This window comes from Amaranthus tricolor, chromosome 16 (genome assembly GCF_026212465.1).
Source record: "Amaranthus tricolor cultivar Red isolate AtriRed21 chromosome 16, ASM2621246v1, whole genome shotgun sequence".
Classification (NCBI taxonomy): Eukaryota; Viridiplantae; Streptophyta; class Magnoliopsida; order Caryophyllales; family Amaranthaceae; genus Amaranthus; species Amaranthus tricolor.
This window is the reverse complement of record NC_080062.1, coordinates 5,433,113-5,459,687: the sequence shown is the minus strand read 5'-3', so window position 1 is coordinate 5,459,687 and position 26,575 is coordinate 5,433,113. Positions and strand designations below refer to the sequence as shown.

Sequence of the window (26,575 nt, the reverse complement as noted above, 5' to 3'; positions counted from 1 at the left end):
TGTGCTTATGTCCATGACATACATTTGTAGTTGTACTTCATGAGGACCACATTTTTTTTTGAAATATTTGTGGTTGTGAAAAGTTGAGCTGAATTACATAAGTTAGATCCAGCTTTCTTTTGTTTCACAATATTGTATGAAAAGGTAAAATAAAAGAATAGGAAAGTTTATTTTAGATAAAAAGAAAAATTAAAGATTTACCCTTAAGAGATCTTCTCTCGGTGAGATAATTTTAAAATACGATGTTTATTTGTTAATAATTAGTATTATTGGTCTATTTAACCTATGTATAAGGCGCGTCTCACGATAAGATCGTCTTATACAAGAATATGTGAAAAATAATTAGATATACTCTTTTGGGTCTCAAAATGAGTTATAAATCATCATAAGTTTTAAGATAACTTGAGGTGATTTTGAATTTAATTATTCTTAAGAGAGAATAGTCTCTAAGTGAAATGCCCTCTAAATAACAAATTCATGTTTTTACAATTTAAAACCTTCACAAACAAATCAAATAGTCAACTAGTACACCACAATATACTCATGAGCAACTTTTATATAAGGATGTCTCACGATAAGATAAAACCGTATAATGAGTCTTAATTATAAAAATGAGTCCATTTTAATATTCGAAAAGGACGTTTTATTTAACTTAGTTGGACTATAAGACCATGTTAAAGATATGTTAATTAATTTAATTAAGCTAAAAAAACAGTAAAAATGTTTCAAATGAAAATTTGAATATATACCCAAAATTATTTGCTCTTGGGTAATCCATCATTCATATGCAAAGACATAGCCTGGGCTATGAACCCATTGATAAAGCCCACAAAAGGCAGGAAGCGAATTTGATCTAGTCCACTAGTTAGGGAAATTTTTGAATACAAATTAAAAAAAAAAAAAAATACTTCCTTCGTTTTTTAACTCGATCGTACCATTTTCTCCATTATAGGGTGTTTGATAGTAAATGATTTTTGTGTTGAATTTTTAGTGGATTTTTAGTTGGTCAAAAAAATTAAAATAATATTTGGTAAATGAATTTTCAGTTAGATTGAAAACATTGCTCTGATTGGTTTTTTTACTGGCTTGTTAGCCTATTTTTCCTCTAATAAATGACCAATAGTAACAAACGCCAATAGTGAAGACTTATTTTATCAAAAATATCCTTAAATATCTGGTTTATTAACTAGTTTAAATTCTAAAAAACAACTAACACCTTTAGTTGGTCAACAACGCCAACTGGCAACGACTATTTGCCCATTAATACCCCTATATGTAATCCAATTCATTATTTTGATTGTTTATATATCTTGAGCAGTTGAGCTACATACAACTATATTCCATTTCATTATCTCAATGCCATTAAGTGACGTCTACTTCGTATGGGGATTAAAGATCGAATATACGCAATCTTATAATAGTTAGTGATAACAATAGCAAAAATGTTGTTTTGATTGACCCTTTGTAGCATAAATCATGTGGGACTTCACATAAATAAAAAGTGCAAATGATTCAATGAATTATTTTACTTTTATCCATTATAATCCAAAAATAAAGAATTATAAATCTTTAAACTATATATAACTAAAAACTATAAAAAAATTAATTTAAATATGATGAATAAAAAAATTATTTAACTTTTCTTTCTTGTATATTAGTCTAAATATATAAAAATAAAACCTTTTCGTTTCATTATAATTTCTATTTTTGATTTTTTTATGCATTTCAACTCACTACTTTGATTATTCATGTACTAGTATACATAACTAAAAATTATAAAAATCTAATATTATTTAACAATACGATTAAACATTCAAACAAAATTTTACTTTGATTATATTTTTTCTTACACGACGCAATGTATAAAATAAATTTAAATAGTGAAAATGAAAAAAATATAATATTAACATATTCATAATTCCATTACTCCTACAATCCTACGAGTCTACAACATTGAACAATGATTAATTATTCATGATGATGTTTCTATGTGACTCCACTATGTATCCTGAAATTCCTACTTCTTTCGTTTTATGTGGCTCTTTTGCCTATAAACCGCGTACGAAAATAGCACCCTACAAATAAAGTAAAAAAAGAAGGAATTCTATACAATGGATATGGAGCTTTCACCTTTAAGCTTTATCTAAAGTTGATTAAACAAGTAGTCTCTTGGTTTTATGAATTTGTTAATATTTTAATTTTATTATATTTTATTTTAAGTTATTATACGTGCATTATGTAATATATTTTAGTGTCTTAACTATCAGTTTAAACTTTTAGTTGAGTGAATTTTATAACATGGTATCAGAGCCCAACATAATAAAAATGTCACAGTTTTAAATCTTAACTACTCACAAATTCAAGTGGAATATTTCGTGCAAGGTTTGAAAAGGGTCCATCTGCATTCACATTTCTAGCTCGAAGAGTTCACGTGTTAGAATATATAACACATTCTAAACCTAAGCCTTAACTATCAGCTAAAGTATTTGGTGAGTTGGTTCCTTTGACTTAATCTTCAATCACTTTCAATTCTACCAACTTTACCATTTTTTAATACTTGTAGAAGGTGAGTGTGGCATATTTAAACGGAGAGACGGAGCATATATTAGGAGTATTAATTATATAAATAAAAATGAAGAATCAAATGCCATTTACCCCACCTTTAGACTGTCTGATGATGTTTAAATGCGTGTATGGACCTAATCAAACACCAAAAAGTGGCAAATTTCAGTTCTTCCTTTAAGTTTTCTAGCTCTTTCTTGCATTAAGAGACTTACTGTATTGTATACTTCAATCTATCAAATATGACAAATGTGAGTATTCATCATTTGTGATCTTTAATCTCGAGTTGATTTGTTTGATTCATGTAATGGAATTTATGTTTCGGGATTAAGGCTCTGACTTTCTTGTTGTGTATATTTTTATAGATTTTGATGTCTTCCTTTGATCTTGCAGTCATCTGTTATTCATCTTTTTTTTTTTTTTTTTTGGTGTGATAAACAGATTGTTGAGTTGAAAGTGGGATTACATTGTGAAGAATGCATCAAAAAAATATTGAAGGCCATTAAAAAGATTGAAGGTAAAGACTAAACACTTCTTCAACTTTATCAGTGACAAATCTGATGTATTCACATTATACCCTGCACTTCTAAGTTATGGAATCATTTGTTTAGAACTGTAATTTATAACACCTTTTATTTATATATAAAATAATTTATTTGGAAAATGATTGTTAGATAATATAATTGGTTGTTTTGATCAGTTGAAAAGTATCAGTTGATTTTCTAGCTAATAAGCGTGCCGTTGTGGAGTATTGGTAAATTAAGTTGTTGGATGTTAGCCGTTGGTTGTTTATTATTATAGAAAAATAAGTCTAAAAAGTCAAAAGCCAATGCAAGGTTATTCATACTAGCTTTTTGATTTTGCCTAAAATTTAGCGTTTCAACTGATTTAAAAATAATTTACCAAATATTATTTTTTTGCTGTTTGGTCAGCCAAAAAGCCAAGATCTACAAATTAACAAAAAAAATAAAAATAAAAGATAATTTACTAAACACTTTCTTGATATTTAACCAACTAAAACACCATTATAGAAATCCACTTATCACTTACACACGTTACAGAATTTCTTTGTTATTAGAAGGTTAGATGAGAATTGATGTGTAATGCTATTAGGCAATTGTGAGTTTAATTTGTCCATTTTAAGTTGATTACATGGTAAATTTTTGTCACTTTTTATGTGTTTGATTTGATAGAAATTGAGACATACAACGTTGATACACAACTTAACAAAGTCACGGTGACTGGGAATGTGACAGAGGAGAAAGTTATACGAGTTATTCATAAAATTGGGAAGACTGCTAGCAGTTGGGACGATCGCCAACAGGAAAACAGTATGTCTGCAGGATATAATATGTGATCACTAACTAGCATATCGCCTCTTGAGTTAGTCTTATGGTCGAGCGTTTATACTTTAATTATTTTTATAATAGGGTTTCGATTCTTGATCACCGTCTACAGTAAAAGATAATTTCCTTTTTCTCAATTATAGGGATTTTCTTGCCTACCTGACTAAAAAAACTAATATATGTAGCTTATTTATTGAATAGTTTGAGTTTTAAGAGCATTTCATTATAATAGTATTTTATTTTTTCGATGTCACTGAGTAATTTTGATAGATTCTTGTGGTAGCAAAGAGATTAATTTTGATAGATTTTTGATAGCAAACGTTATAAGTCTACATAAATAAGAATTACATCCGTTTTATATATTAAAGAACTATAAATCTTTGTTTTATAAAGAATGAAATAAAGAGAAGTTCATGATACAAAATATAATAATAAAAAAAAGCACTCTAATTTGCACCATAAATTTAATATGAGAGCTTTTTAATATTTGTAGTATAAACTCAAAGAGACGGAGAGAATGATGCGTATGCGCAATTCGCAAAATTATTATGCCTCGTTTAGTAGCTAGCACAGTACTAAATGAGTTTTCATTTCTTCTACAAATAATTAAAGTACCAAAAAAGTTTTTTTATTAAGCTGAAAAAAATGAAAAAATTAGTAAAAATCAAATCTGAAATATTTTCTGAAAAATGGTACATGCTCTCAATATTCAATCCTCAAAGTATCAACAGATACAATGCATAAATGGTTGTGAAAATGCTAAAGAAGAAAGCAATCAGTTAAGAACAAATTAGTAAACACTACAGCCACTTCATATAAATATATCACAAAGTTTAGAAATAGTTGTCAAGAAATCAACTCAACTAGAAGCTTAAATTAATAATTAAGACATATAGTCTATTAAGCTCCCTTACTCAAGACCCCTATAAGCTAAGAATATGTGAATGCAACACAAATCGATCTGCCTTGTACTCAGCACAAAAAATTCCAAAGAGATGCAAATGAGATCCAAACCCATAATTTAAGTTTAAGATATTGAGTAAAAGAGTATGTCACAATGTGTGATCAATATAATATAATTAATAGCAATAGCACCACTTGCACCAAAGAACAAAAGATTTAGACTACTTAAAAAGTTGTTTGTTATTAATGTGATTTTCTGTTTGTAGATTTTTAATTTTGAAAATTACCGATACATATTCAATAATTAAAAAAAATTATTTAAATTTATCAAAAAATATAAATATTTTGAAAACTGATAACTAATGAAAACCAATACCATTTTATAGCAAATTGTTTACGCTCCTTATCACTTCAATATTATATGCCTAAAATATTTAATTGGAAATCACACTTATATTTAGATAAAATAGAATATTGTATTGATGCTTCAGTTGTGCTCCATGTATGCTAGTGAGCCACTACCCTTTTTGTAGCACACAATCAATGTTCCACCAAGTAAAACTCTATCTTTTTCCTCTTTTCCATTTTTATTCTATGTTGCTAAGTTCTCATCATAAAAACCAAATTGTCATTGTACATGTCACTAAAAATATCAAGGTTTAAAAACTAGATTATAGAACATATTTTTTTTTCTTTTATTATTATCTATACATACTTCAATTTTTCTTTGTGTAAATTTGGAATCAAATTAAGAATAATATATTATTTGTTTTAGTTATAATCATCTTTAATTATTTGCTAAATTATAGACACACTTTTTAATGAAACTGTTAAAGTAAGTGTCAAATCTCCTAGTCATAGAGAGAGAGTTTGAACACCCCATCACATGGACATGCCATGTCGTGCACTATGGAGGAGGATAAGGAGGATGTGAGTGATGATTTGTGAGGAATTGAGGTTTGGTCATTTCATAAAGTGATCAATGAGGTGCAAATGAAATTAGGCAAGACAAGGAAAACTTTGATCAAGATAAAAAGAGGCTTCACAAGAGTAGTGAACCATACCATAAATAAGGCAAGACATGAAGGAAGGATGCCTCGAACGAAGCACATGGTTGTAGCAAACAGTAAAGGCATGGACAAGGTGCTCATTCGAGCAAGTCACCTGCTCGTTCATGCGGACGATTAAAAACCAAACAATTTATTTCAAGTTTTTCTTGGGCAGCAAAAGGTCTACCTACTAGGGTTGTTTTTAGCAAATTGCAAGCATTATTATTAGAAAAGAGACTAGAATAAATACTAAAAAAGCTTTTCTTCTACTTTACATTAGTATTGATAAGGGTGATCTCCAGTGTGATGTGATATTATTATTTTAAGAGCTTGTTCTCAAGTGTAAAAGTTTATTCATTAATAAATTGTTAAATCTATTAATAAAACTAAATAAAAACATTATTTAAGGAGAATGCGTCTAAAATACATCATTACACGCATTATTGTGTATTGCTTTCATTTTTTTTTTAATTCTTGTTCTTCACTTGTTGGAATCCAAACTCTCATTAAAAAAAAACTAAACTACACGCACTTGATCATTGATCAAACAAGTAAATTCAGATCTATATTCTAAAATTTTTCAATTTTCCCATTTTTAATTTTGTTCAATTGAAACAAGAGTAGAACTACAAATTACAAACATAACGACTACTCTTCCATCCTAGATCTAAATCTAAAGCATATAGAAAAGAACATCAATTCAAAGTCACAAATTCTAAACATACTTATCCTCTAGACCTCTCCTATACAATGAGGATTTAACAGCAAGAACCAGAAAATCAAAGAACAATGCAGAAGTAGTCCTACTCTTAGTCATTAACTCAGTCCCATGTAACTCTAACGCGGTTGGTGAATCGTCCTCGGACTCAATTTGACTCCCTTCACAATCTTCGGAACTTTCTCGAACATCCTCGGCGCTTCCATTGTTCTACCTCCAGATTCACTCCATTTCAACGCCGCCATTGAAATCAAATCCTTATTTCCTTTCTTCTTTTGCTCCTCCATTTTCATCTCATCTGCAAAAAAAATTGTCCGACTCCATTCAATCTATACAGAACAGAGATATAGATCTGGATTTAGTATTTTTCCTACAAATTAATTAAGAAACTTACGATTCTGGAGATCTTGATCGAAGAGATCATCGAAATCAGGGAGATCAAGATCATCAGAAGGATCGAAAACTCCATCGTCAACGTCCTCGAAGCAATCTTGAAGCCAGTAGTCACGGAAGAAGGGAGAAGAGTGAACAAGCTCCCACCACTGATCGGAGAAATCTTCGATCGTTTGGTAGGATTTCATAGGGATGAAAACGGGAGCGTTAGGGTTTAATCTTGATGACTGAGGAGGTTTTTGAGGATGAAGCACATCCATGGTTATGGAGATATTTTTAGGGATTGAGAAATTGGGATATTTTTTGTGTTTTGCGAATGATTTTGAGCGACAATAGAAATGGATAAGGTTGAAGATATTGGTATAGTGCGAAATCAGAGGTATATATAGTGATGATAGGTAAGAAAAAGGTCTTATCTTTGGAAAAATTTACACAAATGCCATTTTGTTGTAGCTCCCCCTTACAATATTATTTATTTTAATTTGTTTTATTGATTTTGCACATTTTTTTCATCAATGGTTTCATTTTTTTTTTTTTTTTAGAAAATCATATTTTTTTCAATATCAACTACTCATTTTTATTATTTATCTTTTTTTCTATCCAATCTAATTTTTTTTTCACTCATGAAAGCGACTAAGAGAATACTTATTTAACATGTATAAAAACCAAGAAAATTGAGTAAGTGAAAATCAATGAAAATGATGGATGTATTTCCATTACAAATATATTTTTAGATATAATCTTAATCGACTAAATTAAAAATATAGCAAATTTATAGAGACATAGATACTATTATTATATATATTCAGCATCGAATATTAAAAATTGATTAGAATTATCGGTGTGTTTGGAGATTGACAACCTTTTCACTATTATGATAATATAAGTTTCTCAATCATAATATTATTTGGAAAATATGCTAATGTTGAAATAGATTATAGAAATATAAAGATAACAAAATAGGAAAACAATGACTTTTCAATTTTATTTATGATTAATATTTGAGTATAGCTAGTATTTATTTAAATAAGGGTGTTTTAATATGTCTGGTCTAATTTTTTTATACTAAAGAGTTTTTTTTTTAAAAATAATTGAGCTAAATTAATATACAGAATTAAACTAAAAAAATTTGATTAAACTAATACAATATAAAGGAAGCTAAACTATATTCACAGAAATTATATAATTAAAAAGTGATTATTTTTCTACAAGTAATAAAAATAAAGTGAACTTAATTTGAAAAAGTAAAAATGTGAAGATGAAAGTGTAATTTAGTTGAAATAATTCTATTCAATAATACTTCTTTATGGAATGGAAATTTGATTGAACTAATTTTATCCAATAATAATTAATAATTAATAAAATATGAACTTTCCATATGAGAATAATAAAAATTCACATCTTTGTTCTCATGATCACCGTCCACTTTTCTCATTCTCACATCTTATAAACTAGAACACATATTATGTTTTAAAACTAACTATTTGTTTTGCTTGTTTTATTTTTCTTTTACAAAATTTTTTTTCTATTTCTTTGAGTTTACGTTAGAAATTAAATTTTTTTTTTATATTTAAGTCAAGTATCTAATGATTTTATTTATTTTATTTTTAATAATAGTTTCATAATGTATAATTTATGTTTTTTATTTTATTTTCTAATTTCATTTAAAAAAAATAATTATCATTAACGAACGTTGCGTTAGTTAGCATTTGGTTTTTGAACAAAGTTTTTTAAATATTCTGTGGGCAATCGGCAGTGAGCTTGAACATTGAACACGTGTACAATGAGTTATGGGCAGGAACGTGTTATTTGTTATCCATGGCAGTATGGGTCACCATTTTTTTTTTTTTTTTCTTGATTTTTGTGTGTTTAAGCAAATGATAAGGACCACGTCATGCTTGGTGTTCTCATCCACACCCCCAAGATTACAAACATGACTAGATTTTGCATTGTTTACTTCACCAAACTTTATAAACAGGTAACTGGTGAGTGACACTTGTTTCATACTTTCTGTTGGAATTTTATGACTCAGAATCGAGTCAAGAGATGGGTTGAAGTGCATGGATGTAGAGTACTACGCGGGGCGCGAAGTAGCTATTGAATTGGAAGACCGTCAGGTTGCGGGTTGTACGTTTGGTCGCGTGTCGCGAGTTTCTGAAGGAACAACTACTGTTTTGGAAAATAGGTAGGTCGCTGGCCGGACTTAGTACGCGAGCCGCGACTTGTGCAGTTTTTTTGCAGGTTTTCAGTTTTCGCACATTCTTTTGACGGTTACTTAGTTTTTGGGCCGATTTCTTTGTAATTGTTAACCTAATATCTTTTTATTAAGTGGCATACTATATAAAACCCTTTTGTAATTAGAATTAGGGTATGATATGATGCATGAAACACAAAGTGAGGAAAACTAAAAAAGAAAAAGCTTGGAGAGCCATTGTTGTGGTTTCTCGTTCATCTTGTAATCTCGCAGTTTATAGTGAAAAATTTATTCTCGGTGCCAGTGGATGTAGCTATCACATTGATAGTGAACCACGTTAATTTCTCGGTGTGATTTCTTTACTGTTTGTTTGAATCTTTATTGCTTTCCGTTATTGTTTTCGATCTTTGCTTCCGCTGTCACACAACACTTTTTCTGTTATCGAAACAAGGTTGAAGATGAATAGTGCTACTACTAAAATGTAGCAAATATGATAGAACGGAGGAAGTATTAAACTTTTTTATTCTTTTTAATAATTACAGTTTTTATTTTATATACTTTTTCCGTTCAAAAATAATTTCTACATTACAGTTATTGACATTATTCATTATTCAAAATTGTTTTATCAACAAGTCTTGTATAAGACCGTCTCACTGTAAGACAGATCCATACAAGCAGGACATGAATAAAAACACAAAAACAAAAAACAATGAAATATGAGTTTACTTATACAAGACGCAATTTATTTTAAATAGTTAGGGCTGACCCAATTAAGATCGTCGTATAATGAGACGGTCTAAATAAAGAATTAGTGTTATTTTATATATTGTGAATTATGATTTATGTGTAAGAAAAAATATACTCAAGTAGATTGTTTGAATCGCCTAATTGAATTCTTTCACAATATTAATTTTTGTTAATTATAGTTTTCTTTTGGACTTGTTTCATAGTATTTGTTTTTATAATAACTTGTTAGTCTAGTTTTTGATTTTAGATTGTTAGTGGGTCAAATAACTAAATAATTTTTGATATATTTTAAGTGAAAAAAATGAATCAATTTTTGACGTTTGCTATACTGACCACCTTTTCTTTGAAAAAATGAACAATTAACAACCAAAGTTACCTAACATCTTCATTAATACTTGACTTAACAATCAACAAAAAAGTTACTGTTATCAGTTGTTCAAAAAAAGCAAGTGAATCTATCAAGAACGAATTGCTAAACTCCTCAAAATTGCTCAAGACAATTTTTACATTGAATTTTTGCTTATTGACTAACTTTTTGTCCAATGAACAACTAGCAACTACGGATAGTTATGGGGCTGGTCTGGAGAAGGTCCTGCTATAACTAAACCCGGACCCTATTAATTTTTAGAGATCCAAACCTAGATCCGAACTCTAATGGTCTAAAATTTTCAGACTCGGACCTAAACCCTTCGAATCTGATGAGCCTAGAGTCCTTGATAAGGCTAAAACAAAGTCTCCTTGAAGTCAACCAAACAAAAACTATTTAACTATATTAAGTATAGATCATGCAACCAAACATAACAAACAAAACCTGAAACACAAATAATCAACATGAACCAACCGAAACAAAAGCAAAATCACACGACAACCAAACATAACAAACAAAACCTAAAACAAACAAGAGAATTAGAATTTGAATACAAAGATATTAGAATACAAGTACAACGAAAAAAATAATACAAGATTCTACTAAAAAAAAAATCTTACAACTAATTTCACCAAACAACTTCGTTAAAATCAATATTATAATTAGCAAACAAATCAACTAAAACAACTAACAATTAATATCCAAGATCAATTGTGAAACCTCCTTAATAAATACTAGTAATAAATAATTGTAGCATGTAGACATAGTATTTACGGTATGTCTTGAGACCAATAAATCTTATTTTTCATATCAACCCCATGTGCTAGGTGCAAGTTTTCAATCTTATTTTACAGGAAAATATTACCTTATTCGGTTTTCTGATTGATTAAGATGAAGATGAAGTTTAAATAGAAAAATGTACTACTTGGTTGCACTATATGGTTCGACATCACCAGTTCACCTCACTTGTTGACACTTGACAGACGGTATCACGAGTGTGACAATACCAAATTTTACTCTTTCCTCATTTGATATCACATTTATTACGAGCTAAATAACAGAAATTAACCACTTTTCATACTCTCTTTCGAAGGTGCCCTAAACACAACTGACGCTGACATCAATGCTACAAAGAGAACCCTACAGCAGTTATAGTCGATTCCTACTAGTAGTTGGAGAGTCTGCAACTATGGTCTAAGTCTACAGGCCTCAGCGAAGCCTCGAGTGAAGCAACCCGAGTAATAACCACCATATTTTCAGTGAAAAGTCAGACATCCTGTATAAGAAATCTCAAAAGAGATGGAAGTGTGCAAGCAAAAACTGTTATTTCAGCAGCAAAAGTAGGCTTTACAAAAATATGTTGTTTCCGTATGCAGGGAACTATATTCACCAATCTACTTCCCTATTGTGATCTTGTCCTAAACTAAGAAGAAAAAATGATTGCCTTCTTGAAAGATCTATGTTTTTCTATATATGTTGCTATACGCACGAGAAATTACATACAAATACAATAATTAATCGATAAAATGGGAGCTCACTGATTGTTAATGTCATTGACGTTGGTCTCATCTGAGCCATTGCATTTGATGGGAGAAACTTCAACTGAATCAGAAGCATCAAGAGATGACTCAGTCTTGCGAGTTTGCAGCCCCGTATAACGAGCCAAATCAATCCATTGCTGCAGCGTTTAACAAAGACCATTAGAAACAGAGAAATTAATTGACATTCCTTCAAACTAATAAAATTAGAAACAAACTTCAGTTAGTGGCAATCCCAAAATGGAAATATTCTTGTATCATGATCATGAATGGAAGGAATTGTGCAGGTGAGTAAAGTGAAGCATGTTTTCCTCTACTTGTGGCTTTTAAAATTGTAACAAACTTTATAGGACAAAAGAAGCATCAGAGAGCTGCGGAAGTTTGAACAAGTAGCAAAGCAATATCGGACTGCAGTGATTTCAATAAATAAACTAACATAACATAAGCCAGAAAAGATAACTAATACAATTAATGTTATTGAGCATGCCAAATATGCACGTATCAGAAGTATCAACTATCAAGGACTCAAGTGCACAGAAGTAACAACCATAGTAACACAGTTAAACAGCTGGAAATAGCAGCTAAGGATGCAGATCGAGAATATCTTTACCAAGTCTATAGAACACATTGAACTAGCAATGAAAAGAGTTGGAAAAAACCACAACAAAACATTTTCAGTCAAGAGTAAATTTTATATGCATGACTTGCACTTCTATATGATTAAATGGGAAGACTTCTTGAACGTGATAATGAAGGGAAAGCTAACCTGGGTGCCCCAATAGGAATTGACCACCCTTGCACAAAAAGATAGCATATTTATAAGCAATGTTTGAGAGGGAAGAAGCTCGGATATTCGATGTTCAATCACACCTGCAATAATCTGCATCAAAAGTTCAGACATCACTCACAGGTCACAGCTTAATCATGCATAGGCATAGGTAAATAATATTACAATCACTATTCATTACTTGGGTACATGCAAAATAAGATTTTTAACCAACTCAAAAACAAGGGCGCATTTAAAGATCCATAAAATATAACAAATACACAACCATTTGAACCTCGGATACAGGCTACACAAAAGTCCATACATCCTGAAAAATATGTGTGCAAGCAAATGGATTATATATAATGTTAGTTCACTATGCGAAGAATCCATATGTGAATATTTTGCTAGCACATGAATTCTATCAAGATATATAAAGAAACCGACCCCATCTATCTGGGCAGCCTTGTCATTTGTTTCTATATACAAAGAAGTCATATGCGAATTTTTGAAAGGTAAAATTGAATGATGCCTAAGAAAGCACATATGCTGTTTTTGTAAATTTCAAACCTGTGCGGCAAATAATTGCTACATAGAGATTAAATATAATTATGCACCTTGTATGCACTTACATGTGTTAAGGGAACAGAAAGTTAGTAGGAATTATAGCATATATATTCTATGTTACACATGTTCGATTGTGTAGTGTTCGAGCAACAAAGAATATATCAGATGAACACTGTAAATGTTTCATGCATGACACCATTCAAACATTCCATAATTATGACTATAATAGTAAGATTGTATAGACAACCTAGCTGTCAAACTACCTGATACCGTATATTTGCTGATATTCCAAGAAAGCTACTGTATACAACAGCAGTTTTGAGAATAGGTGATCTTTTGATCTTTTGGTCTGTGACCAGAGATGGATTGAGGAATTTACGGAAAGAATATAGCATATTTGAAGAAGCAACAGCACCAATGCTAGACACAAACCCAACTCCAGCCAGTTTCAGCCCACCAAATAGTACTGATGCAAGCCGATGTGTCAGATTCCAGTTCTTCCCAACAGGACTTTTTTGAAAAGCATTGTCTGGGATGGATCCCAGCAAACCCTTAATAGAATCCATACTGTCAGACATACCCATCTCATCACTAAAAGATAAGAAAGAAAGAGTAGGGGCTGGAAGCCACACAGTAAAAAAATCAACTACAGCACCCCTGACAGTGTCAGTAATGACATAGTCAAGTTCCAGGAAAAAGTTTTCTTTGCGTTTCTCATACTGTGCCGCCAAAGTTGTCGTCATTGATATTAGTTCTTCAATAGCTAATCTGTTCAAAAATTTAGGATCTGCTAACAGCCTTTCTCTGAAACCCTGCACAGAAAGAAATATACATAATAAGCTTTAGTCACCTCTTCACAACCCCCTCATCACTCCAACAAAACAAAACTGCAAATATAGAACTGATGCCCTCGACACTAAACAAATTGCAATGTGAGCTGTATAGAGAGGAATTCTAAGTGTTTTACAAAAGCATAAGCATTTACTCTGAGAAACAGCTTACCTGGAACCGATGAGTAAGTTCAGATATGAGAGGATATTGTTCCAAATCAAAGAAGTTTTGTAGCACCTCTGGAGACACAAGACCAAGATCAAGCCCTTTCTGAAGGTCCTGAGAGGTATTTTGAGACTTGATCAGATAAAAGAATGATGCTAAAGACAAAAGCTTAATGCAAGTAACATGCTGATTACTGAATGTGAATACATGTGAATCCATTTGTAGTAACAATAGCATGATTTATTTTTGACAAAGAACCAACAAACATGTTTGCTAAGATCTTGCCTATGACCTTTCCTTCTACCATTTCTCAGGATATTGAGACAAATAACCAAACAAATCTCAACTACATTTTTCAGGATGTTAACTAAAACCATGTAATTGTTCACATAAACCTGGAGTATCTCAATTGTGATTTGGCAAGAGATAGCTAACATTCATCTAATGATGGCTTGCTTCATAGTATATCGATACTTTAGTTGGCCAATTCAGATTGATAATTAGCTTCTGAAGGGTAGCATTCACAGTTTATTCTGTTCATTCTAATGACCTATACGTAGCAAATACAAAAATTGGTATCTACAGGACTGCAGAGTGTTGTATAGATCAATTTAACAACAAACCAGTTAACATCAGAAGCATTATAAACACCTGTGGTAGAGGAGCACGAAATCAATTTGCATATCTCATAAGATTGAATTGTACCCATCCAGATACCTTAACCCATTGCAAAGTTTCCTACATTATTGAAATATAGACAAAATGGATGGTTGAAGATATCCCAATACATGGAGAAAAAAAAACCTTTTCCCTTTAGAAGAACCGATAGCAAGGGGTAACTAGAAAATCATAATAGAAGATTAACCTTTTCTCTAAATATAAAAACAAATCGGCCCCAAAAGTCACATGAGCCTCAAATCTCAAGTCAATTAGAGATCAGGCAACAGAACTAGCTAGACCTAAGTATCAGGACAAAATTATTAAGTGTTAATCTGGATGGTTAAGGCAGTTGAGCATATTATTATTCCACTTAATTCTCAAGAAGGCAGATGAGAGCTAAGTACCTGAGGAAGAGCGTCTTTTCTCCTGCCAGCAGCATTCATTACACGTGCAATTTCAGCTCGATCAAAACAATTCCTACTGCATGGTCTAGCAGCAGAATACCACAAGAAATCAGCCACAGGAACTTCTCCCTCTCTTCTCATAGATTGCCTTTCAGGATTGAGTAGTATGACAACTTGGTTCTTCTTTTGCATCTTCTTTGATATTCTTGCTGGAATCCCAGTGCCTCGAGGTCCATACATGACATGACTAGCACCTGTGATAACAACGAGCAAACCAGAAGGTCCTCCTTCTACCACTGCTTGCAGAATGGCCTGAGCCATATTATAATCCTCAACCACCTTAGCTTGTACTGTGAGATACGAGCTTGGACCAAAAGTTAATGCCTCATTTAAAGATATTGATTCTTTCGATGCTTTACGAGAAAAGGCATTAACGCCCGATATAAATCCTGAGCCAGCAGGAGGAGTGTACTTTTTACGATCAGCTTCTGAAAGCCCACGAATGCCTTCAGCTTGGACGGTCCTCATCACCTAATTGAATTAACATTAAACTTTCAGCAGTTAAACTTGAAAAACGAAAGATGGTGTGGTAACACTTCTAACACATGCAAAAATATTTCAGAATGACAACCAGGAAACTTGCAGTTCAAAATCTTCCAAAATACAACTACGTTCTCAGCTAACTATCAGCTATATATTCTTTACAAGGATGGAGAGGGAAGAAAGGAGTAGAAGTTTATAGGATAGAGACCACATACACACAAAACAAGAGTAGCAGTAAGAAAGAACATGAGTCATGGCACTTAGAATGAATTAACTCAATGCTAGCATATGAATGCGAAAAAAATTCAGGGAAAACAATAATGAATGTTAAATAGAAATGGCATCATAGTACTCCAGACCACATAAAGACATCAAAGATTTACAGTCTAGATGATGCTTGATAACTGTATGGTAGCATTTGATGTAATTTTAAGAAACCCTCTTCTTCATTTTCGTATTCAAATATTAAACCTTGGAGAATCTTTCAAATATTAGGTCCTCAATCAACAAGTTTTAATTGTTTTCTGAGCAGCTTTTAAAGTAGAACTATTCAACTCATCACAGAGGAAAATGTTGGATCAGCACTGAAAAAATTCAACTAAAAACCTTCTAATAAACACAATAGAATAAAACACCTCAAGTGGAGCACCACAAGCAACCAGGCGAATAGAATTATCACGGCAGTAGTTTAAAAGAGCCTCATATTCTTGCCATCGTTCAGGTGGCCAGTGTGTTGTATATTTCCTCAAGGTGTCCCCATCAATCCTGTGAAAGTAGAGGCATTATTATAAGTTTATCAATATTAAGATCACTTCTTTAGAAGACCAATTCATTTTCATGCATATTATTGTTAACTAATACTGAACCTTGCTATTAATTTTACACACTTGTAGTATTAGCCGCTTCAGTGAGCTTTTAGCAATATGTGTTCCTAGGAAGTTAGTCATTATGTAGATTGCAATCTTGCATTTTTGGCCGAATCAGCTACTGTACTCAATGGATTAGCTCTATAATTCCAACAAATTTAAAGCCAAATTCAAACTTACATTTGCCACTGTTTAGTCTTATGTAGTAGCTAAAAGCCAATTAGAAACAAACACATCATTCAAATAACTTTCCATCATACTTACTCAGCTTGAATAGGAAACAAAAAGAATACATCTACGCAACATGTTCTTCTCACCAAAACAAATTCATACCACTATCAAAAAGTTTGGTTAAGTTCAATTTCATAGGTTTAAATAACTTCAGCGAGTAAGTCCATAGCTAATGATCTTAATTCTTAAGTACTAACAAGTTCAATTGGACGCAAATTTAATAGGAGTATAAGTCTAATTCAATTCAAATAAGCTAAAAATGACTTCTGTTAAGCTAAAAACTCAACAAGTAAATACAATCACTCATTTTACAACAAAAAGAAAGGCAAAGCTTTAGTGTCTAACAATAGGGAGTTGACCAGGTGAACCAAAACAAATCAAGCATCGAAAGATGTCATGTCACTAACAAAGATATACTACTATAGCTGGCTGTTTCATTTTAGTTCCAATGAGTTGCAATGTTTGATTAATAAATGAAATTGCAAAACTTTGCGACAAATAAGAGCCGGAAAATTATAATCATTACTTCAAAAGAAATCAAACCTTCTATCCATAAACTGATCAAGCTGCTCCTGCAGTTCATATGGAAACGCTTCGAGTGCTAAAGATAAACTTCTATTACTATCAACACATCTCTTCCTTAAACTCTTAACAATTTCCAGCTCCAATTCCTTATCATCGCGAATCGGAACCTGCTCCGCTTCACCTAAATAAACAACTCTCGCATTCATCACCTTCTCCCAAACTTTACTCTTATCCTTTCCGACCGCCAAAGGTTCTCCAATTGACGTAGCATCGTAAATCCTAGACGATATCTCCTCTATCTTCTCCTCCACCTTCTCCACCGGATGAGCAACAACCACAGATTCTGGAAGCTTCTCATCCGCCTTAACCACCGCCGATCGAAGAAAACTAACTCCAACTGCTACCAATGGAGTGAGAATAATAGCTCTTCTTCCGTGGCTAACTTTCTCGGAATTCTCATTATCAACGGAATGACGAACTGATATCCGGAAATTATTGGTTGAATTTCTCCTAAACACATGATTTTTTACCGGAAGTTGAGAATTATCCGTCGAAAGATAACGGCAATGGAGTAAACAAGGATTGTAGTGAGTACCTATCGGCTGAGCTTGAAGCTTCATCTATGGCTGCCAGTAGAGAAAGAGAAGAGAGATTTGGGGGAAGTTTGATATACTGCTACTACAATCACATGGAAACTCAGAGGTGGGAAATAAGAGAGGGAGAAAAGAAGAAAACATGGATAGTTTTTGGCCTCATAAAAAAATGAAATATTGTGGGACTAAAAATTTGAAAGGTTAGATTTTGGAATATCTGACGTGGATATTGTGCGGCGAGTTGATTATTTATTGATATGATTATTACAAGACGAGATGTTGCAAATTCTTTTATGAAAATGAATTTTGTTATGTTTATTTATTGTGGCTATTAGTATTTAATTATAGTGTTTAAATCTTTTATTTTGAAGTGTCCTTTTCCTCAAGTGATTTTATGTTTATAGTAAATCAAAAATTTATCTTTGATTATTATTCGTATTTATTACGTTGACATGTATTTAAAATTTCCACTTGCATCTCGCTTTATTTGATACTTTATACAAGAATTCGAGATTTATTAGATATTTGATGAGCAATAATAATAACAACAATTATAATAACAACGTAAACAACAGCAACAATAATAATAATGACTTTGATTTAAATCCAAAGCAACACCGTAAATATTCAACGTAAGAAATTTTGGGTTCAAGATTGACAATAATCAATTCAATGTGCACTTAAATTTGGAGAAATTACCTATAGTAATCCAACATATTATTGATTTTCCTACAATAATCTTAATTTTTAATTAATTATTAATAATTCTAATTTTAAGATCACTTATCTCAAAATATTATTACCTAAATGGTAACTGATTTTTGCAAGTCAATTACAAAAAAAAATTAAAAAAAACATAAAATAAAAATTAAAAATATTAGAAATAAAAGTTAAGTTACAAAACTTAATTGATTTCTTTTTTTTTTTTATTTTATTTTAAAATTTTGTATTACTCAATTTTGTAATAAAATTTTGTATTTCTTAAGGATATTACCTCGGTGCATTCTTAATAAGCACCCCTACAGTTAAATTATTCATATTTAATCAAAAATTAAAATCATTAGTCAGAAAAATATTATCAATTAACAGCATCCATAAAAGTTGCATCCACCTGCTACAAACCCAACATATAAATTCAAATGCCAAGAGAAATTAGCACACCTTTATATAGAACTCATTAAACTAGAAAACATAAACCTAATATTTTCTTAATCCGATGCATAAAAGAAATCATTCAACACCAAAATACAAAACAACATAAATTCCTATATTTTGTCTAATTTCAGGCTGAAAAAAAAAACATGTTCTGTAATTAAATGGATTCTTATTGTTTGCTGTTAAATGCAAACAAATATCTACATCTACATGTTTTAGCTGCAGATTGGAAAGTAACCGAAACCCAGTATATGGGTGGTGGGAAACTTCGAAATGATATATAAGGGTGTCGGGAATGGTAAGACGAACTGCAGAATCGACAGAACAAAGAGACATTATTCAACTGAGGCCGTGAAATGATGGCAAAACCGCAATGAGGGGGTCACCGTACCCAATAGCTTCTGCAAAATGCAAATGTATATAGTAAACAGTTTGGATCTTGAAGATAATGAATAACGATAGAATGATTGCCAAAAGGAGAAGATTTAGTTTTGTGACGGAGTTTATGCGTTGTGGCTCTTTTTGTGGAGGCATTCGTTTAAATATTAGACGATTTTATTTTATGTTCGAAATGGTCGTGAAAAAATAGATGATATTTTGTCTGACATACCGCCTTCTTCGAAAAGCAGCTTCAAGACTTCACCAGCTACATCCGACTGCCATTCAATGATTAAATATGTTAACCGGGTGATACTTTTAGTCTACAAAGCACATTATCGATGAGGGACATAAAGAGAGAATCATGGGAAGAACCGCAGAAGCTCACCTTGACAGGAAGCTCGGTTCCAAATTGATCAATGTAGCCAATCACTTGTCCCTCCTTGATTAAATCACCCTGCATTCCATAAGAAATAAAACGAGAAGGGTGTATATCAGAACTTTCACTCGCATGAATTGAAACCCAAGCTCAACAAGCATACATCCAAGAAATGTACGCAACCTTACCCCAATACCATTGAGTGGCTTCCATCTAGGCTGTTAGGTCGTGAAAATTCGTCAAATGATCACCCCGTGGGCCCACTCGCGTGGAAACACCCACGGGGCACCCGTGGGCTTGGGCCCACAAACCCACGTGTAATGAGCGTTGACTTGCATACACATTTGATGAGAATCACTCTTTTCCAAAACCATATGGTATTATACGAATTACCCACCAAGCATTATATGCAATTCTACAACCCACTAATTTAGTGATGTGAGATCTTCCTCACATGTAAAGTATTTCCAACATAGATGAGGTTTGGAGGGGTCGGAAGTACATGACCTTACTCTTGTTAGTGATAACGTGGATGTTGTTTCCAATTGAACCACTTCACATTAATAAAATGTGCACATAATTTAATGAACCTTTCTAATATATAGTGCATTATAATCCGAAATCAAAAGAACTATAAATCTTTGGCTCTATTGAGATAGGGGACATGTAAATGAAAAAGGAAAAATTATAGAATTAATCAAGTTGCCCATTTAATCGAAAAAACTATCGAGCTTATGTCAGAGTAAGAGTTTCATGAGTCTGAGGAAAATTATCTATAGCTTATTCCAAATCAACTTTTACCTGCTTACAATTAGGAGGTTGTTTTTTCCCCTTTACTGTTCTTCCTCTCCTAAATGAGCCCACCTGTATAAAGCGTAAAGTCGTAAACATTTAAGGACGTTGTAGTCTCTACGTTGATGTATAAAGATAGTAATTTTAAATACATACTGTTGGTGATGTCACTAATTTAAATCCATTGGCTCCCGAGGCTTCAAGAGCAGCCAATTTTGAAGATGCCGCTGAGGAGGTACTAACAAAAGGACTCGCCTTTTCAGAAGAGGGCTTTGGAGCAGACGTTGACGGTGCAACAGGAGCTAGTTGATCCATGGGTTCACTTGGAACAGGTGGTGCAATTGGAATTGGAGTAACTACAGCTCCGACATTTCTCTTTAGATGCATTTCAAAATCTCCGACCTACAAAATATAGATTCCAAACTTACACAAACGGCTACCAGTTCCTTTAAAATAGCCGTAAGGGCTACATGTAGCACTTCCCTTTAAAATCAATTACGAAGCAGTTTTACATATAAATCTGATAAAATTGATAAATTCGCATAAATATTTACCTTTAGTTGTACTTCTGCAACACTTGTTTCATCACAAACCTCCAAGAGCAATGCCTGAAAGGAGAGCAAATTAATTATGTTTGCTCCATTCCTCTTAGGTTCTTCATGCCCATTTTTTAAGTAAGCTTTTCGGGCAAAGTGTAGCAACTAAAAGAGGACGGAGGAAGTATACAATGACCCAAAAATATGCCAATGTCTTCATACCAAAAGATAGAGCACTAAATGAATCATAAGCTGCAAGCCTGCAACTAAACTTTACCTCTTCCCTTTGTGTTTTTTTTTTTTTTTTTTTTTTTTGTTTTTGGCTGAGGGTGGGGTGTGGGCATTTCGTTAAATCAGTATGAGAGAGACCAGCTCATCCTAGTTGAAGGTAGACGTCGGTAATGGTTAAGATATAAAATAGACCACAACACATAGAACATTTGGATGTAGCTAATCAATAGGACATGAGATAAATGGTACCCTTCCTTTTTTTGCCGTAACTTTGGAATAGTCTAGCAATCACGATGATTGGTAATAAAGATTCCAAACTAGTTTTAGGCACAGAAAATTATAGAATGGCCAATTAATGTCAACTTAAACTACAAATGAAACTCACAAATAAAAGCATGCGGGCTTCCTTTAAAAAAAATAAGAAACAAAAAGATCAATGAAGCTGAATAATTTCCCAACTCACAACAAGAGAGGCTGTTCAAGTAAACCGGAAGGATAAATAGTTGAAACATCATTGCTATTGAGTCTATAATCAGTGCTCAAAAGTTGTCAACCACTAATTAGATAAAAATTATCATGGAAAAGAGGATGCTTTTAAAGAAAATTTTAATGTTTACATTCCTATAGAGCACAACCCAGCCTAGGCTGAAGATGGGTATTCCTATTCAAGGTTGCAAGTTTTTGAATGAAATTTATGTGGTGTAGGATGATTGCAAAAAAAAAAAAAAAAGCCTTGAAGGTGAGATATTGGGGTGGGTGGTAACTGATCACATAGCTCTAACAAAGTTTTCAAAGTATATTTTATTACCAGATGAGATGATACTCATTCATAAGAATAGCTACAGGAAAGGTTACACATCTCAGTTTATTATGTTTCAATATTAGTGAACTATTAATCTCAATCTACTAATCACTAATATTTCATCCGTTCCTTTCAATTTGCATCAATTTTGTTTTAGGTTGTCCCTTTTATTTTGCATTATTTCCTTGTTTGGAATTTGACTCTACCACATTTTTAAATCTCATCCATACATTAAAACTTACTTTTGATATCATCCACATAATTTAGTATCTCTCTTCATATCACGTTTAATACACTTAAGGACAAAATATTACAACACTCCATACATCCCTTAAATTCATTATTTTTTCTTTGATGCATTCCTAGAGGGACATAGTGAGTAATTGTCGAAATTCCTTGGCTGTTATAATCTTATATCCAATATGTTCACGCGTTGTGTTGGGTGGCATATTAACACCTTTAATCATTTTTCGGCCATCAGAAATATACACACCGAAAACGTATAGTTCAAAGTAACTATACTTCAAACCTCAAGGAGATGGATATGTACAAAAGGCATGCCCTTTCTTTCTTTTTCATTTCACACCTTTTTCGCTTCTCAATACTATCCACCGATGTAAATCACTGGTGCAAGAATTCTCATATGAAAGATGATCTATTGTAAGCAAACAACGCCAAGAACAAATCGTCTCCCATCTTCAATCAAATGCAACCAATATATAATGAATTTGTGGTGATGTAAGGGCTGTGTAATGGTGATGGGGGTGGGTTTGTATTAGTGACATTGGAGAATAGGAAAATTGTACTAATAAAGTAAAAGAATATGTTGTATTGACTAAAAGGTAGGAGGATATTTCGAGCATACTCTAAGCTCCCAAAGAGAAATATCTCATTACAAAACTCAACATACTCATTCATTTTCCCATCCTACAGTTATATACTACTTAGCTTAACCATAAAGATTCCGTCCTAACAAACTATCAAAATAACAACTTCTTAAGCATTAATTACAAATAATGAACCTTAAATTATTCTTCTCAAGAAGCTATTGCATTATGTCAACTTATCCCTTTGTGTTTCCCCATTATGCATGAGTTAACCATGTAAATAGTTCAGCAATTCAAAATGAATCTATTTTGCTAGTATTACATCTTACACCCTCTTCATTTTCCCAAAAATATTTTACATCTTTGGTAATAAGAAGGTAATATATAGCTCTTTCCAATAACCATATGTTCACACGCATCATATAGTACATTTGAAAAAGGACATAATACCTCAAATGCGCTAGGGAAAGTGGTGCGGAAAGCATTCTTCTCAATCAAACCTTTTGATTTTTCATCGAGTGGAACTGCGCAATATGATCACTGAATTATAATCAATGTTATAAAAAGATAAAATGTGATTATAAGCTTCTGCACAAATTACAACAACAAATAGTAAAAACTGCAAACCTCATACTAACTTCATTTCGGCACAAAATATTGTTTCGTAAGTTTCCGGAAGACATTTTGATCGAATCATCAAAATTTCAATTTAGACATGCTAACTTTAGTTCATACTTCATACTATCATATTACGTGCCTTTTAAATATTATGTTACTTGACAAATGTGATTGGCATTGCAAAATGACATAAAATATTGCATTAGCATTCCGAAACAATCGATAATTTTACTAACATTATAGAATAAAAGGTTGCATCTGTATTATAGAATAGATTGTATTTGAGGAAAATTACATAAAAGAATTCCCATGGCCATTATCAAAATTGGCATGTCATACTCACACCTAATGGAGAAAATGAATGGAATTAGAAGATTACAGATACTAAAACTAAAACACTCACCATCAGACTTGGAAGACACAGTTGTTTCAGATGTCTTTGCACATGACACTACCAATCTTGCAGGCTTTGAGGAAGAAGTAAGCTTTCCAAGAGTGAGGGCCTGGAAATTGGACCGAATTACAGTAGGACGGGGAGCCAGACCTGGCTTCTCAATTAAAGAACACGCACGTGAAATGCTGCCAGCAGAAACTAGGACACGAGAGGTAAAAAATTTTGGGTCAAAGCAGTGTTGTTTCAGTGAGGAACAAGAATCATTAAACTATTTGAGGATAACAATAGAAACAAGCATTAATCATATGGGCTCCAAGCCCACAAATACAAAATGACATGATGATCATGGCTCCTAAACACATAAAGTACAAATACAAAGAAGACCATAGTTGTGGCATCTGATGAAACACAGAACAATTGTGAAATACAGGAAAATGCAACTATTTTATGCAGTTCAATCATATGGCTATACATCCAAAAGAGAGGAAAGACATTGCATCCTCAATAGAAGAAAAAAGAAAACGACAGCCTAACAATTTCCCAACATTTCTAATCCATTGGAGTAACTAAAGTTGTACATTTGACCGAGTACAATATTACCATCAATACATTTCTGATCCCTTTGAGTAACTAAGCTAAACATTTTGCCTAAGTACACTATCAGTCTATTATTTTCAATCAACCACTCTAAATCCACACTAGTGTTTCTCAAAAACAAATGGTATCAATTCATGGGCATTTAGCATGAACCATAAGAACTCCAAACAAAACTCAACTTAATTACCCTATCATTATAATCAATACTTAAATGATGTACTCAAAAGTAACCCACATGTAGTATGAACTATGAAGCCGCAAATCCCCCTCTAATCTTAATTTGCGAAGCCAACTAACTACTAAATCAAAATAGAAAACAGTAAAATCAAAGAGACAACATTTTGTACATCAAAGCACAATTGAAAATTCAAAGAGATAGAATACATAATGAATAGATCACGGAAGAACAAGGTGCAGGCAAAATGGTTGCAAATGTTGATCCAATGACATTGACCAGGAATGGATGATTGGGATTTAGGCTCTATCATCATTTTTCTATAATCACCATTCACCAAAGTCCTCTAATTTAAGCATATAACATAGATGCTCATAAAAGTAGCACCCTAAAACGGCTAATATTTCTCCTTCAAAATATTTTACCCATGAATTCAAATCCAACCCTAAAAGTAGCAGTATTGCATCTGCTTAATACAACATTTACTAAACTACATATTGAAAACTTCGAGAGTTGTATCAACATTAACCCTATATACTTCTATTTGTTACAATCAACTCAAATGACACTATTAACAGAAAAAGATTCTTTCTTTCATATCTTGAAATCACCTCATAAGAACACCCAACCCATAGGCCTAGTCATTCTAGTTTGCCTAAATTGCATCAATAGAGGTCATGTATCCCTTATTTCGCTGGAGCCAAAGACTTTTAGTTCTTAGGTTGATTGATAATGAATTTGAGAAAATGGCTCATTTAATCGCATGAACTTTTTTTCTATATGAAGTTGCACATATGTTTGTTGCCAAAGGACAATCATAAACAATCTCCTTTGTCATCACTCGGAAGGGTAAGGTTGTATAAATCCAACCCCAAACACCACCCTAGAAGGGAGCCACTTAATGTCATTGGGAATTGAAATGTTCTTGTTGCATCAATGAGAGGCCATGAATAAACAAAAACCCAAAAGTCCTCCAGATGAAGACAAACTATAACAAATTCAACATCAATTGACAAATTAGAGGTATAAGAACAAAGTATAAGAATATGGATGGGAATTTATCAAACAGAATCCACAATTAAACACAAAACCCACAATTAATCAAATATTGACATCTTACGATCAGAAGTGAGGCGTGAGCTTAAATCATAACAAAATAAGCAGAAATTCAGCATAGTATAAAGAAAATAGATTGAATTAACAAAGATAAAAGGACTTACAACGGAAAGCAACAGTCTCCATGGAAATAAATCAAAGAAAAACAAGAAAGAGAGGGAGATCTCCAGTAAACTGGGTAGAGAGAGAAGTTGCAAAGGTCAGTAAAAGTCAAAGCAGTTGGAAGAGAAGGTGAAGTTATACTGACTGAATGAATTCCCAAAAATTCTTCGAAATGTCCGCCTCTTTCTTTTCTCTCTCAAATCAGATAGGGTATATCGAATCGGTTCAAAATGGTTTGTATTTATGTCGATGTTTTTATGTAAATGTAAATTAGTTTTTGAATTTGGCTTAAAATTAAATTTGAATTTGATAATAAATTTGGATAAATAGCGAATTGTTGAGTTTATTTTAATATGTTTATAAATCATTAAAACTCTCGAGTTCAATCTTCTTTATCGGGACCATTCAGATCGAGTTAATTTTTTATCCATCTGGGTTTGTAGTTTCATTTCCGAAACAAAGTCGAATTTGGTTATACAAGGTCGGAGATACATCGCCAGAGTCC

The 26,575-nt window shown here is 32.3% G+C and overlaps 4 protein-coding genes across 4 annotated transcripts; 1 reads left to right on the top strand and 3 right to left on the bottom strand.

Moving 5' to 3' along the window:
• Window positions 1-2,326: 2,326 nt before the first annotated feature.
• On the top strand, window positions 2,327-4,066 carry LOC130803118 (heavy metal-associated isoprenylated plant protein 45). Its single transcript, XM_057667300.1, has 3 exons — window positions 2,327-2,813; window positions 3,004-3,079; window positions 3,756-4,066. Exons 1-3 carry the CDS (start codon window positions 2,805-2,807, stop codon window positions 3,917-3,919), a joined length of 249 nt encoding a protein of 82 aa, XP_057523283.1. The 5' UTR covers window positions 2,327-2,804; the 3' UTR covers window positions 3,920-4,066.
• A 2,360-nt stretch (window positions 4,067-6,426) lies between these two features.
• On the bottom strand, window positions 6,427-7,534 carry LOC130803117 (protein EARLY RESPONSIVE TO DEHYDRATION 15-like). Its single transcript, XM_057667299.1, has 2 exons — window positions 6,973-7,534; window positions 6,427-6,876 (listed from the first exon to the last, which is right to left on the bottom strand). The coding sequence occupies exons 1-2, from the start codon at window positions 7,229-7,231 to the stop codon at window positions 6,698-6,700; spliced, it is 438 nt and encodes a 145-aa protein (XP_057523282.1). The 5' UTR covers window positions 7,232-7,534; the 3' UTR covers window positions 6,427-6,697.
• A 4,051-nt stretch (window positions 7,535-11,585) lies between these two features.
• On the bottom strand, window positions 11,586-18,175 carry LOC130803102 (protein RETICULATA-RELATED 6, chloroplastic-like). The gene is made up of 7 exons (XM_057667281.1): window positions 17,394-18,175; window positions 16,389-16,518; window positions 15,211-15,741; window positions 14,153-14,260; window positions 13,414-13,962; window positions 12,584-12,697; window positions 11,586-11,957 (listed from the first exon to the last, which is right to left on the bottom strand). Exons 1-7 carry the CDS (start codon window positions 17,993-17,995, stop codon window positions 11,814-11,816), a joined length of 2,178 nt encoding a protein of 725 aa, XP_057523264.1. The 5' UTR covers window positions 17,996-18,175; the 3' UTR covers window positions 11,586-11,813.
• Window positions 18,176-19,136: 961 nt separating this feature from the next.
• On the bottom strand, window positions 19,137-26,351 carry LOC130803113 (uncharacterized). Its single transcript, XM_057667294.1, has 9 exons — window positions 26,073-26,351; window positions 24,090-24,278; window positions 23,519-23,592; window positions 21,227-21,280; window positions 20,829-21,074; window positions 20,682-20,744; window positions 19,890-19,958; window positions 19,734-19,779; window positions 19,137-19,524 (listed from the first exon to the last, which is right to left on the bottom strand). The coding sequence occupies exons 1-9, from the start codon at window positions 26,092-26,094 to the stop codon at window positions 19,463-19,465; spliced, it is 825 nt and encodes a 274-aa protein (XP_057523277.1). The 5' UTR covers window positions 26,095-26,351; the 3' UTR covers window positions 19,137-19,462.
• Between the last annotated feature and the right edge of the window lie 224 nt (window positions 26,352-26,575).

Coding starts and splice junctions, on each gene's coding strand:
- LOC130803118 (XM_057667300.1), top strand. Junction 3,080..3,755: donor GGCCATTAAAAAGATTGAAG/GTAAAGACTAAA, acceptor TTGATTTGATAG/AAATTGAGACATACAACGTT.
- LOC130803113 (XM_057667294.1), bottom strand. CDS start 26,094: ATGGAGACTGTTGCTTTCCGTT. Junction 23,593..24,089: donor TGTGTCTTCCAAGTCTGATG/GTGAGTGTTTTA, acceptor CATATTGCGCAG/TTCCACTCGATGAAAAATCA. Junction 21,281..23,518: donor CTTTCCCTAGCGCATTTGAG/GTATTATGTCCT, acceptor CTCTCCTTTCAG/GCATTGCTCTTGGAGGTTTG.
- LOC130803102 (XM_057667281.1), bottom strand. CDS start 17,995: ATGAAGCTTCAAGCTCAGCCGATAGGTACTCACTACAATCCTTGTTTA. Junction 13,963..14,152: donor AACTTACTCATCGGTTCCAG/GTAAGCTGTTTC, acceptor CTTTCTGTGCAG/GGTTTCAGAGAAAGGCTGTT. Junction 12,698..13,413: donor CAGCAAATATACGGTATCAG/GTAGTTTGACAG, acceptor CTTTTGATGCAG/ATTATTGCAGGTGTGATTGA.
- LOC130803117 (XM_057667299.1), bottom strand. CDS start 7,231: ATGGATGTGCTTCATCCTCAAAAACCTCCTCAGTCATCAAGATTAAAC. Junction 6,877..6,972: donor CGATCAAGATCTCCAGAATC/GTAAGTTTCTTA, acceptor TTTTTTTTGCAG/ATGAGATGAAAATGGAGGAG.